General features: G+C 36.5%; 1 protein-coding gene across 1 annotated transcript; it reads left to right on the top strand.

Annotated features, from left to right (window-relative positions):
- Positions 1-235: 235 nt before the first annotated feature.
- On the top strand, positions 236-1,645 carry LOC127129870 (uncharacterized). The gene has a single exon (XM_051058985.1). It carries the CDS (start codon positions 236-238, stop codon positions 1,643-1,645), a length of 1,410 nt encoding a protein of 469 aa, XP_050914942.1.
- Positions 1,646-13,909: the final 12,264 nt, after the last annotated feature.

Here is a 13,909-nt window from a genome sequence, read left to right as displayed (position 1 = left end):
CATGATATCCTGGATCCTAATTATACCTGAATTACATTTTCTTTGCATACGAATATAAACTTTCATGCATTCTCATTTCATCAGCATGGATTGCATATCATTTTCCAATACAAAAAAAACTCATCCCGTCCTTTTTCCAATTACCAGCAGGCTAATTTCTTAACACTCATACTGAACCTTTGAGAGCTACTAAAAGATAAGGGAGCACTGAGAACATAATCAAGTTGAGCTGAAAATGGATATGAACAACATGAAAGGAAAGGTAGACCAGATGTTGGAGGCTAGGCTAGCCCAATCAAAGAACAATTTTCAACATGGTGTCGCAGAGAATGTTGGTTCCTCATCAGGCTTTATTGTAATTACCAACCCAATGTATGACCCTCTGTCTGACTATAATCCTCCACAAGTGAATATTCCTACTCAATCCCAGTTGATGCCATTGACCAATCCTGATGTTGAAAGGCTTCATGCCCTTGAGGAGAGAGTCCGAGCAATGGATGTGAATGAAAATTTTAGGCTTGATATGTGCTTAGTACCAGGCCTAGTAATCCCCCCGAAATTCAAATTACCCAACTTCGAGAAGTACAAAGGGGATACTTGTCCAAGGCACCATTTAGTGATGTTCTTTCGAAAAATGGAATCACATACTCACGATGACAAGCTGATGATTCATTGTTTTCAAGACAGTTTAATTGGAGCATCGTTGAGTTGGTATATGAAATTGAAAAGAAGTTATATTCAGTCACGGGAAGACTTAGCCAATTCTTTTTTGAAGCAATACAACTACAACTTGGACATGGATCCATATCGAAGGCAGCTGCAAAGCTTATCCCAAAAGAACGACGAATCTTTCAAAGGATATGCACAACGATGGAGAGAATTTGCAGCCCAAGTGCAACCACCACTCTTGGATAAGGAATTGGTTGACTTGTTTATGGATACCTTGCCGAGTACTTACTTTGAAAGGATGGTAGGCAATGGGTTATCATACTTCGCCCACTTAGTGACAATTGGAGAACGCATCGAGAGTGCCCTCAAAAGCGGAAGAATCCAAGGCGCCTCGAGCAGCCAAGCTAGTGAGACAAAATCCCTCAGCAATTCCCAAAAGGAAGAAGAGGATGAAACCAATGCAATCATAATATATGTCAGGTATTCTCATGATGCACCAGCCAAACCTTATGATTCTTCATCTTCTCAGCAATCGCCATTTCCAACACCATTTTATCCTTATAGGCAATCGACAACGCCGAAAGCACCATACCAGCAACCATGGTCTGCTCCTTACGCAAATCAACGATCTCGCGGTCGAGGATATCAAAATCAGCCTTCGAACCAATCTAGGCCTCAAAACAATATGGAAAGAAGGAATTCTCCTCTCGATCCAATTCCTATGTCATGCAGTCAACTTCTGCCATATCTGATTCAACGCTCGTTGGCGGATCCCAAGTCTCTCAAGCCATTGCCAGAACCATGCCCACCTAGATATGACCCCGATGTGCAATGTGGATACCATGCAGGGTCAATAGGGCACTCGACTGAAGACTGCAACGCTTTCAAAGCCAAGGGTCAACAGTTGATTGATAAAAAGTACATATCCTTTCCAGACGGAAACATGTTGGTGCATGTCAACCTCTCACCCAAATGAGTTCGAAGACTTCATGGAGTTCCTTCTAAGTGCCAATGGCTCATGCAAAAAGACATTCTCAACATTGGCAATCTTTGGCCATTTTTTATCATTGCATTTGTAATTTCTTTGATTAAATGCTACTTGTTTTTAAAATTTTGTTGTCTTTAATGGTAATATTAATGAAGTAATAACACGTGTTTTGAACATATTATCTCACATTCGCTCATTTTTCTTCTCTTATATAAAAAAAATACATCCATGTTCTCCACCTCACCTCGTTTTTCAAACTGTTGTTTTTGCAAATTGGAGGGAGGATGACAAAATAAAATACCCATAATTGTTGACTGTATGCTTTCAGATAAGATCCTACTAATGATGTACAAGCATTGTTTCAAATTCCCAAACACTGGAGAGATAAGGAGTTAATCCCTAGTCAACCACTTTGATCCTAGAAGTAGGAGTTTCTTTCGGATCTACAAACCTTTACATTTAACTTGGGACGGGGTAGTGTTCAATTAATTTGACCATGCATTCAAATTACAAGATGAAATATCCCGTATGTGGATCAACTACATGCCATTCTTCGCACACATCCTAAAGTGTCGAAGGAACCTTGAAAAATCCAAAAGTTGTGACAGTTGTTCTTCAATGACCAATGACTTGGCAGTCACATTCTAAAAAAGGGAATCAATAAAAAAGCCTGCTAAGTTGATACCCCAAAAGGAGACTTAGGCAAAAACCGGGGCAATCCCGATGGACTAAAGCCTCAAAAGCGGTCCAGGAAAAAGTTAGGGATCAAGATAAAAAAAAATATTAAAAGGCAATGAAGACCCTCAACAAAACAAAACAAGATTCAGTGACCATCATACCAAAATCAAAGGGTCACTGACACCCATAAAACAAAATCAGGTGACTGCGATTTCAAGCGAATCTTGAATCCTCGTCTTTACACCGTTAGACTTTTTATGAGTATGTATGTTAAATCAACTGAACGCATGACTGGAGATCATCATGAAGAATGGGTGGGTTAAAAAACTTTTTGAGCCTTACATCCTCTGCTTCAAAAAACCGTGAACCATACCACGTTACAGCCCTTAAAAGACCTAATTGAAGCAGGGTTATTTTTGAAAGCATACTACAACAACGTTGCGTAAACTGACTCCTAAAGATTTTCTAATCTTCAACATCGATGCCATTATTCTCACTGTGTCTTTCACACTTTAAATTGCTAAATCAGCATTACATTTGGACCCATGGTCCACTAGTCACACATTATCACATCATTCAAATAAATTCTTTTCAAAACATGCATGAGTATCACATTAAAATTACCATTTCTGAACAAACAATTTTAATTGCAGGTCTGTACTTGACGTCAGGGAAATTCCAACAATAAGGAACAATCAGAGGAACTTGGACATTCGTTGGTGCTGACCCGAATCAAGACTACCTCATAACCCATGAATCAGGGGCATGCCGCCCAAAAACAACAACTGATCGGAGGAAGATTACTCCAGGAATCAGTCAGGCTAAAACAATCTCCAAACATCTGTTAATCAAGGGCAAGTTATGTCAAGAATCAGTTGATCTATAGCAAATCATCTCAAGACTCTATTGATTATGGGCATATCACCTAGAGGTTTTATTGACCCAAGCAAATCTCTTCAATGTTCAGTCAGGGTGAGTTAAGTCACTTCAACGCTCATACCAGAGCAAGCTACCTCAATAGTACAGGAAATTTAACCACTCTAAGAGTTGGTTAATCAAGGACAAATCCTTTCATGACTTAAGATTATGGGGCAAGCCATCTCCAAATTATGGTACAACTGCTTTTGAAATCCTTTCGATGTAAACTTCCGCGAAGACCCAACAAATTGGGGCAGGATGAGCCATATAGGAGCAGGTCCTCTCCATGTTTTCAAGCTGTTCAAGCAAAATCTTTTTCGCACGTCATCAACTGCAGAGTTCAGGATGAGTGTCGGGGAATCATGCTATCACCCATCCAATAACCTTTCAAAAGATAAGAAGCCTTGTTGCAAAGAACCTTCTCTTCCAATACCCACGCAGGGGCATTTTGGAAACATACAAATCATTGCATAAATCATCCTCATGCATTAGTCATGTCGCTTTTCTCTAGCATAAAACCATGCATACCATATCATTTATCGGGCCTAACCCCATAACATTGAACCTAATATTGAAAAGCCTTGAAACACAAAATATGACACCAAAGTCCAACATCGCTTGGCCATTTCGAAGTCCAGTTCCCGTCTGGTAACTTATTTCAAAAGCCCAGTTCCCGTCTGGAAATTTATTTCAAAATCTAGTTCCCGTCTGGCAAAACTTTTCAAAGTCCAATTCTCGTTTGGCATTTTATTTCAAAGCCCAGTTCCCGTCTGGAAAACCTTTTTCAAAAGTCCAATTCTTGTCTGGCAATTTATTTCAAAGTCCATTTCTCGTCTGGAAATTTATTTTAAAGCCCAGTTACCGTATGACAATTTATTATAAAGCCCAGTTCCCTTCTGACAATTCATTTCAAAGCCCAGTTCCCGTCTAGAAATTTATTTCAAAGTCCAGTTCTCGTTTGGCAACTTATTCCAAAGTCCAGTTCCCGTCTGGCGAACTATATCAAAAATCAGTTCTTGTATGACAAATCATTTGCCAAATACCAGTTCTCGTATGGTAAATTATCTCTTAATACCAGTTCTCGTCTAGTAGGTCACCTATTTCGATACCAGTTCTTGTCTGATAGTCTATTTTTCTAACCAGTTCTCGGTTGGTAGCCTACTTTAAAAGTCAGTTCCCGTATGACAAACAAAAAGAAATTCAGTCCCGTCTGACAAACAAAAACAAATTCAGTCCCGTATGATATTTCAATTATTTTCACCAGTTCTCATCTGGTAACATATCCTTCAAGTTCTGTCCTCATCTGGCAGTTCAATCTTCTTCACCAGTTCTCATCTGGCAGTTCCCATTTAAAGTCTAACCTCATTGGCAATCAAGAATAAAACCCTACAAAAGCACAATAACTCGTTTGCATTCCCACATGCATCACATGAATCATTCATAAATGGTTTTCCTACCAAACAGAAAATTAAAAAAAACACAGTCATATCAATCATCAGCATACTTATGCATAACCTTATACAAGAAAAAATCACTCGCATTCCTACATGCACATCCCAAATATCCCCAGCAATTGCATCCCTTCATGCATCTAATGCATCATCCCATGCATGGCATTGCCACCCAAAGTGGAACATCATACAAACATAAAATATCAAGATCCAGGGTCGTTCATATGTATCCCGGACTTTCCTCATTTAATTCAATAGAGTTATTACCCTGCATGTGCTCGTAGAATTATTTCTCAGCCAATCATTCTTCAACTTTGTGATTGATAATGATATTCCCCAGCATCTTTGTTATCATTGTTCCCTAAGCAGAGGTTACCCTAAAAAGTCTCTATGAGCTTTTCCCCTGCAGAGATTTGCCAGTAAACTTTTTCCAAAAAGAGTCTTATCAAAATATTTCTCCCAACAAACGAACATTTGAGATACTGCTTCCTTTATCTGAAGAATCTCATTTCTCTATTTGAGATGTTGCTTCATCAATATGAAGAGTCTCATTCAATTTTTAGAGATACTGCTCTAGTATCCTTGAAGAGTCTTAGATTCAATTAAGCTATCACTCCATTTGTTCGGAATATCTTAATTCTATCGTGTAAGATGTTGCTTCAATTCGATACAGAGAATCTCATTTTGCTGTTTGAGATGCTACTTCTATAATATGAAGAGTCTCATTCCAATTTATTTCGAGATATTGCTCTAGTATCCTTGAAGATTATTAGATTTAATTAAGGTATCATTCCATTTGTCTGGAATATCTTAATTCTATCATATAAGATGTTGCTTCGATTCGATACAGAGAATCTCATTTTGCTGTATGAGATGTTGTTTCATCAATATGAAGAGTCTCATTCCAATTTCTTTTGAGATACTTCTCTAGTATCCTTGAGGAGTCTTATATTCAATTAAGGTATCATTCCCTTAATGGGAATATCTTAATTCTATCGTGTAAGATGCTGCTTCGGTTCGATACAGAGAATCTCATTTTGCTGTTTGAGATGCTACTTCATCAATATGAAGAGTCTCATTCCAATTTCTTTTGAGATACTGCTCTAGTATCCTTGAAGAGTCTTAGATTCAATTAAGGTATCATTCCCTTTTTCGGAATATCTTAATTCTATCGTGTAAGATGCTGCTTCGATTCGATACAGAGAATCTCATTTTGCTGTTTGAGATGCTGCTTCATCAATATGAAGAGTCTCATTCCAATTTCTTTTAAGATACTGCTCTAGTATCCTCGAAGAGTCTTAGATTCAATTAAGGTATCATTCCCTTGTTCGGAATATCTTAATTCTATCGTGTAAGATGCTGCTTCGATTCGATACAAAGAATCTCATTTTGCAGTTTGAGATGCTGCTTCATCAATATGAAGAGTCTCATTCCAATTTCTTTTGAGATAGTGCTCTAGTATCCTTGAAGAGTCTTAGATTCAATTAAGGTATCATTCCCTTGTTCGGAATACCTTAATTCTATCGTATAAGATGCTGCTTCGATTCGATACAGAGAATCTTATCTTGTTGTTTGAGATGCTGCTTCATCAATATGAAGAGTCTCATTCAATTTTTTTAACGATACTGCTCTAGGTATCCTCGGAGAATCTTAAATACGATTGAGGTATCATTCCCTTTTCGGAATATCTTGATTATATCATATGGGATACTACTTTGTTGATACTCAGAGAATCTCATGCGTTCAAATCAAGACACTATTCTGCTAGTTTTCAGAAAGTCTTAGATATAGTTGAGGTATCATTCCATTATTGGAATATCTAGATTGTGACATCCAAGATATTGTTCTGATAATTCCGAGAGAGTCTTGATTGTTTCATTTCACATTCTAATAACTTTTCTTACTGTATTTTTTTAATGCATTTTCTTTCTGCATTTCTTCCTTGCATTTCAAAGGACAAAATTTAGGTCTTTTCGTATTTAATTATCTTCCACCACGAATGCATGAAGACTACTGTCATCCTTACCTTCTGGTTTAAGGTAATTAAATAGGGGCAGTTGTCATACCCCAATTTTGTCTGGGCATTTTAGAATTTTCTTAGATTTGATTTCATTTTCAATTTGCATCATATGTAAGAGTAACATGCATTTCATCCTGAATAATGACTAAAATATCAGTCGGAATAAACTTTTGGAAATACAGACAAATTAGTTAAATCATTCCATAAATGCGTGCAAAATCAGCAGGTAAAAAGTTTCAAAATCAAACTTACAGACGCTAGTATTATCCATCTACGGTTCGCATAGTTTAACCTAACATACTCGTTATATTTTTCGGTGACTTTTTTTCAGTTGCATTTTGATCCGTTCGAGCCTTTTAACTAGTGAAAATTTATTTCAAAATTTAAAGAAACATTTTTTTTCAATAAGTATATTTCGTGCTGATAATTTTAGTGCGTCCGATTTAATTTTTCGGGCAAATTTTCACCCAACATTTATTTGTTTCCAATCATTTTTTTTTCGCCAAAATATTCAAATTTATTAATTAGAATCTCCCTATTATTTAGTTGGAATATTGATTAGGTTTTTTTAAATAAACATATTTTCTTTGGTAATAAAATAATAATAGTAGTTTTAAAATGAATGAATTTAATAGCATTGGATTACTTATGAAATTGCCAGCTGGTACCACTAATCCCTCAAATGGTAATAATAGAAAAAAGCCAACTAGCACTCACTCTACTCTCACTAGGACCGATAGGATAGCTCTCCACACTAACCACTCTCTAATTGAAAAATGGTGAGAAGAAAAAGAAAAAGAGAAGCATATACCTCGGGCTCAAAAAAAAATAAAAAAAAATAAAACAGACTCTCTCTGCTCTCATGGTAACCACCTCACTCTTTTTTACCTCTCTCAACATAAAAAACGAAAAAAGAAAGAAGAAAATTCTTCTTTATTTCCCTTTCTCTCCTTCTTCCAAACACAAACACCACCGCACCCCTACAACCATTCTGACGATGTCCACACAATCACTTCCATGCATACTCCATCCAAGATCCTCCTCCATCCGCCGTTAACCTTCGAACACCTCCTCCGCGGATCCACCACCACAATTTAACCATAACCATCGCACCGTCGACGAACCAACCTAAAATCCACCGGCCAATACAACTCCTCCTACAAAATCCTCCGCCGGTAAATCCGCCTATCACAACAATCTTCCTTCTTCCAACATCACACCGTTCACCTCTCCAAACCGACCAAACCACCATTAGAACCTCATCGCCACACCACAAAGCTACCATTTCACCACTGCACGTGTCTGTCTCCGGTCACGCTGCAAGACTTCATTTTGTTTTCTATTTTTTCTTTAGTTCGTTTTATCATTTTATTTCACCTTTAAATTACACTGACAAATTACCTTGGAGATCAATTCATACTGATAGTTTGGGTTATGCTTGTGAATGTTGAAATACTCATTTAAGCTAGTTTCATATTATTAAGCAAGTTTCATACTATTATTATTGATGAAGTTTATTGCAGTGATGTTGGGTAAACATGATAATTCTATTATAATCGGTCTAAACATAGCTCTCCATCCCTTGAAGTAATTATTGTCGACATATCGGTTTCGCATCATAGCCCGGAATAACTGAACTAAGCATCCACCCCATTTGAGCTCCCAGCACCGTGCGTTAACACCCATACGATGGACCCCGATGTCGTACGGTAGTTTTTCTTTCTCTATCATCTCTTTTGGTTTATGTGTGAATAATTTAAAATCTTTGTCTGTTTCATGTTCTCTGTAATAAATATGAGACTATATGTTGATTTATCCCTCTAGCTGAGAAGATTTGGATTTATTCTCTTTCTTTGTTATGTGTGAAATATGAGAAGAGGGAGGGAGTGCATTTTGCTCCGATTTAAGTTTTAAAATTGCAAGAAGGGGAGATTAATATCATCTGCGTCTTCACAATAGGTTCATTAGAAAATGATTAATATTATTTTACTTATTATTTTTCCTATGGTGTTACAAGAGCAAGGTTGAAAGGTACTGGAAACAAATCAAATAGTGATTTTTTTCTCTCCCTACTTGATTAATTGAAATTAAAGTTAAAGATGATTAGTTTGTGGAGTTGGTTTATTGATGGATTTATTTATCTTATTTACACCTCCTATTTTGTATATTGACTTTGTAAATAATTTGTAAGTTATATAGATAGTTTTGAGTTGCTACAGTTTTAATTTGGTGTTCACAGTATCACGTTGCATCCGATTTTTTTTTAGTAGTGGATTTGACAATTGTATGTCGTTATTCCCGAAAAATACCATATATTGATGGAATACTTTCATCGTGTTATGACCTTGCGTATGACATTAATCACGTTGTCATCACACGCAAACCGGTTTGAGCACACCGATTCAATTAAATAAATCGATATTGTCACTTAATTTTTTCTCTTTTAATTACAACAAATTAATTAATTAAATTTTGTCCAATTAGTTAGTTAGAATTAATTAATTTTAATTAACTTGATTATTTAATTTTAATTAAATAATTTTGATAATTAATCCTAATTAATTTAATTAATCGATTCAATCAAACTTTAATCAATTAATTTTGATAATTAAAAATTGATCGATTTCTTTCACTATCACCATTTCGCATCATTTCAAAATCAAAAACCCATTCAATCTCACTCATAAGTGAAAGTCTTGGTCCAATGTCGAGCATTTTCATTTAAATCCGGTTAACCGTGCAAATTCAAGTCATTTTTCTAAACCAATACAGTTTCTAAAGAATATTCTGTTATAATTTAAACTTGGGATGAAAAAGAATATAGGAAGCGTTCATTTCACTATTTCTCAACTACTCGAACGATTGGCGTACGCCATATTGCTCGAATCCTTGTCGCCCGATTAAAACCGTACCGAATTCGAATTCAAAACATTTCTTCTAAATTAATATAACCGTTAAGAACATGTCTTTTGTAAATTAAATTTCAGATGATAAAAGATGGGAGGCGTTCGCCTCACCATCTCTCGAATAATTGAATGATTGGCGCTCGCCATATTGCTCAAATTATCGACTTCCAATTAAATATTCGACCTTACAAATTCAAAATTATTTTCCCAAATCAATATAAATATTTTTACAATTTAAACTTCGGACAAAGAAGAATGGGAGGCGTTCTCCTCACCATTTCTTTAATAATTGAATGATTGGCGCTCGCCATATTGCTCAAGTTATTGACTTCCGATTAAAACACATTATATAAATTTGGATAAATGAATAGGTGGCGCACACCTCATTATTCCTAGAATAAGAAAGTGAGAGGCACACGCCTCACTACCATGCATATTCAATTTCCGCAAACAAACTTTCCATAACAATTTAAACGAAAATGGGAGTAGAAGGCGTTCGCCTTGTTATTCCTCGAAAGAATTGAACGATTGGTGTGCACCACATTGCTCGATCTTTTGTCGTTCTTCCAAAATATCTTAAACACATTAAATTTATCTATTCTCGCCCCAGTGCGATCAAAACCAATCAAACAAAACATCTAACGTATTAATTCAACTTGTCACCCCCTTGTGACCAAAACTCTTTTCAAAAAGAACACTGTTTAATCCTTTCTAACGCGCACAACAAACAAGTGCTTAAGCCTCCGCCGAGAGTAGACACCAACGTTTAGCCTTTAGAATGCGATATAAACAGTCGTTCATTAAAATACACCAACCAACCGTAGTTTCCCGAACTATGAATGCTCTGATTTCCTTATTGCACCATATAGATACGTATGCACGAGATTGCGAGATCTTGGCGAGCACACTAATAAAAAACCTCCCTTCTCCCCCTTCTGAGGTCTCTATCCATCTCTTTTCAATGTTCTTATCACTCTAAGAAAACAAATAACATTCAAATAACATTCAAATCGCAAATTAAACTAAAAGGTTCTCGTTGAGTACAACGGACGTGAGGGGTGTTAATACCTTCCCCTTACGTAATCGAATCCCGAACCCGAATGTGGTTGCGACGACCATTATTCTATTTTCCAGAGGTTTTATTGATATTTTCCTATTCCTTCATTGGGATAAATAAAGTTCGGTGGCGACTCTGTTTGAACATATTTTTTTTCCGCGACCATCGCGAGGAATCGTATTTTTCGAGATATGGCAGCTATAACTGTAGAGCTTCAACATTGGAAGCTCTCACAGTTGAGCTCAACCTCCTCATCGTCCCTAACTGTAATCACTATCATTGGTATTTTGAGCTCGGGCCCTGGAATTCGCAACCATAGAGAAAGAAGAGGAAGAAAGTGTAGAGAATAGAAGAAGAATGCAAAGAGAGGATCAAGAATTCGAAGATTCCGTACCTGAAGAAGCTTTGGTATTCTTGTTTAACACCATCGACTTTGACTTCAACAAACTCCGAGACACTTCTTAGTTCCGTAGGTAGGCTTTACTCCTTGCTTCGTCTTGAATTCATTGTCCTCATGTAGTGGTTAGGGTGAGGAATTAAAGCCTAACGCAAGAGGCTTTAAGTCCTTCAGATCGTCATTTAATTTACATTCCAAGATTTAGGGTTCATACGTATTTGGATTCAGATAAGGTTCTACACATGGATTTCGATGAAATTGGGTGGAGATTTGGAAAGAGGAGATTGAAACAGTTATAGTGATATATTTGTTTGGTATTTCTGGTGACAGCCGCCGCGGGAGGCGATTTCTGGTGTGGTGGCCCACGGTGGTTTTATGCTGAATGTGCGTGAGATGGTGAATTGGTGGTGGCACGCATTTCTGTTCAGGTTGAAATTCAATCCGTAGTCTCACGCATTTTTTGGATCACATGCTGATTATCCCAAAAACGGGCCTTGGACATTTTGGCTTGGTGAACACCTTTCTGATTATCCCTCTAGTTTTCCACTGCACCCCTCAGCCCATGGCAGAATGTTGGGTTGTCCATTAATGGGCCTTTGCGCCCCTTGCTCATTGAACACCCAAGTCAGAGCCTACACCCCTACTGAGTTTTTGTCCTTTTTATCATTGTTTTTTTAATTGTTCTAGAATAGTTAATTTTTGTTAATTAGATTAATTAGGATTAATTGGATTAACATGTTAGATTTGTTAGAATTTAATTAGGATTAGAATTAGATTTTAATTCTAGTATTAATTCCATAGTTGTTTTCCCATGTAATTTGACCATTTTAACCATAGGGTTTAATTTTAAATTTTCATGTTCCCTTAGATTAGGCTATGCCTTAGAATAGTTGGTCATTTTTAATGGATTTCTCATATGATATTAAGTAGATTGTTAATGTGATCCTAATTGTGGCATTATCCCCTAGTTCGGATTTTTACATGTTATTGACCTTTAGATTAGGTTGTACATGATTAACCATAACTTTTAATCTAACTCAATCCCTTTGATTTAAGTTGATAAAAATAGATTTTGATTAACTAAATCCTTTGATTCATGTATAATCCCACAGTTCAGTCAAGTGATCAAAAGTGCCTTGATCACTTGATGAGACTATTTCTGTAAAGTTGTGGATCTCAAGGCCTAAAGTTCAGAATTTCATGCAAGGTATCCCATGAAAATCAAGCACTGGATTATGCAAAGTATATCAAAGTTGTTTCTTCAATAATTTATCAATCATGATTCGAGTTTTATCCCATGAGCCTTAAGTGACAAAGAATGATAAGAGTGGAGAATTCTTATCCTCATCTAGGGTATCCTTTGGTACGGGACAAATGACCCAGTTTCTCAAGGCATTCACCTTTGTTTATAGACTTTAGTGTAATTCGAATTAAATGATTGACAAAGTCTTCATCATCACAAGGAGCGGCAAAGATTCTTCTTCAATAACTTGAAAGTTATAATGAGAATCACATGCCATGGGCCTTAAGTAACAACGAATGATGAGAGTGCAGAATTCCTATCCTTGTCTAGGGTATCCTTGGGTACGGGATGAATGTCCCAGTTGCTCAAGGTATTCTCCTTTGTTCATAGACTTTAGTATGGTTCATATCAAATGACTGCCAAGTCTTCTTCATCTTCCATTATCATATGTCATTTCTATGGCCTTAACCTCTTGTTGTCTTTGTTCCAGTCATAATGGGTTGAACTACGAAAGCTTTGACTTTCTCATTGCACAGTGAGAATATGTAGGCATGAGGATTAATATTCTCCAAAATCTATCTTATTTATAAATCCTTCATTATCATTCATCAATCAATACCATCTATTTGAGATCAAATATCATTTTTCCTTGGATTCCATGCACATTCTTTTTAGGACGATATAGCGACAGTCCACCTTGTGAACCAAGAGTTGTTTGGTAACGAGACTAAACACTTAATTCTCTTTATTTTCAGCCGTACCATATAGTGGTTGTAGCGGGGTATTCGTTACCATTAGAGATATTGACTAAATCCAAGGTAAACCATACATGTCGAGTCGCCACCGCACTTCTATTTATCCAAAGGAATGGTCAGAAAGCGAACAAAAACCTAAAAGTTTTATCGAATCAAAAACTAGTAAAAATGTCAGAGATCGGGGTATGGGGGTTGGTTATGCAATGGGAAGGTTTTAAGCACCCAAAACATCCTAGGTACTCCTAGGGAGCCCTTGTCATACTTGTTGTAAGGTTGGTATTTTGTGAAAATTTATTTGTGCAAACATGATTGAAGAGATGAGAAGAGAACATATATAAGTTATTTACATTTTGTGTTTGGATGGATAAACCCATTGCCTATGTACCATCTTAAAAAATATTAGGATTAAAACCTCGTAGTTCGGGGTAGAAATTTCAAAATGAGTTGGTGAATTGATTGGTCCAAAATCCTTAAGGTCTTTTGTTATCCAAGGGAGAAAACTCAACCTAAAAACCACAAATCCACCATGTGAGGATAGCTTCAACATGCTAGTGAGGGGTTAACCCTATAATAAGCATGGAAGACTCATTGTCCATCACTAAGGATGTAGGTGAGCATTACATCTACCTCAAGGATAACTCAAACCTAATAGCTAAAGGTTATGAAAAAGTTTTGATTAAGAGAGTGGCCATTGAAACCACAAAAAGGGTATTTAAATGAGTGGTATTTACCAATGAAAAGTATTTACAAAATATGGTCAAAGTTGACTTAGGATTCAATTCAAAATAAGTGTTATGAAAAGAAAGTTTGAAAATCAAAAGCATAAG

The sequence above is a fragment of the Lathyrus oleraceus genome, chromosome 3 (genome assembly GCF_024323335.1).
Source record: "Lathyrus oleraceus cultivar Zhongwan6 chromosome 3, CAAS_Psat_ZW6_1.0, whole genome shotgun sequence".
Lineage (NCBI taxonomy): Eukaryota > Viridiplantae > Streptophyta > Magnoliopsida > Fabales > Fabaceae > Lathyrus > Lathyrus oleraceus.
The sequence above is the reverse complement of the archived record's forward strand: the minus strand, read 5'-3'. Positions and strand labels throughout refer to the sequence as shown.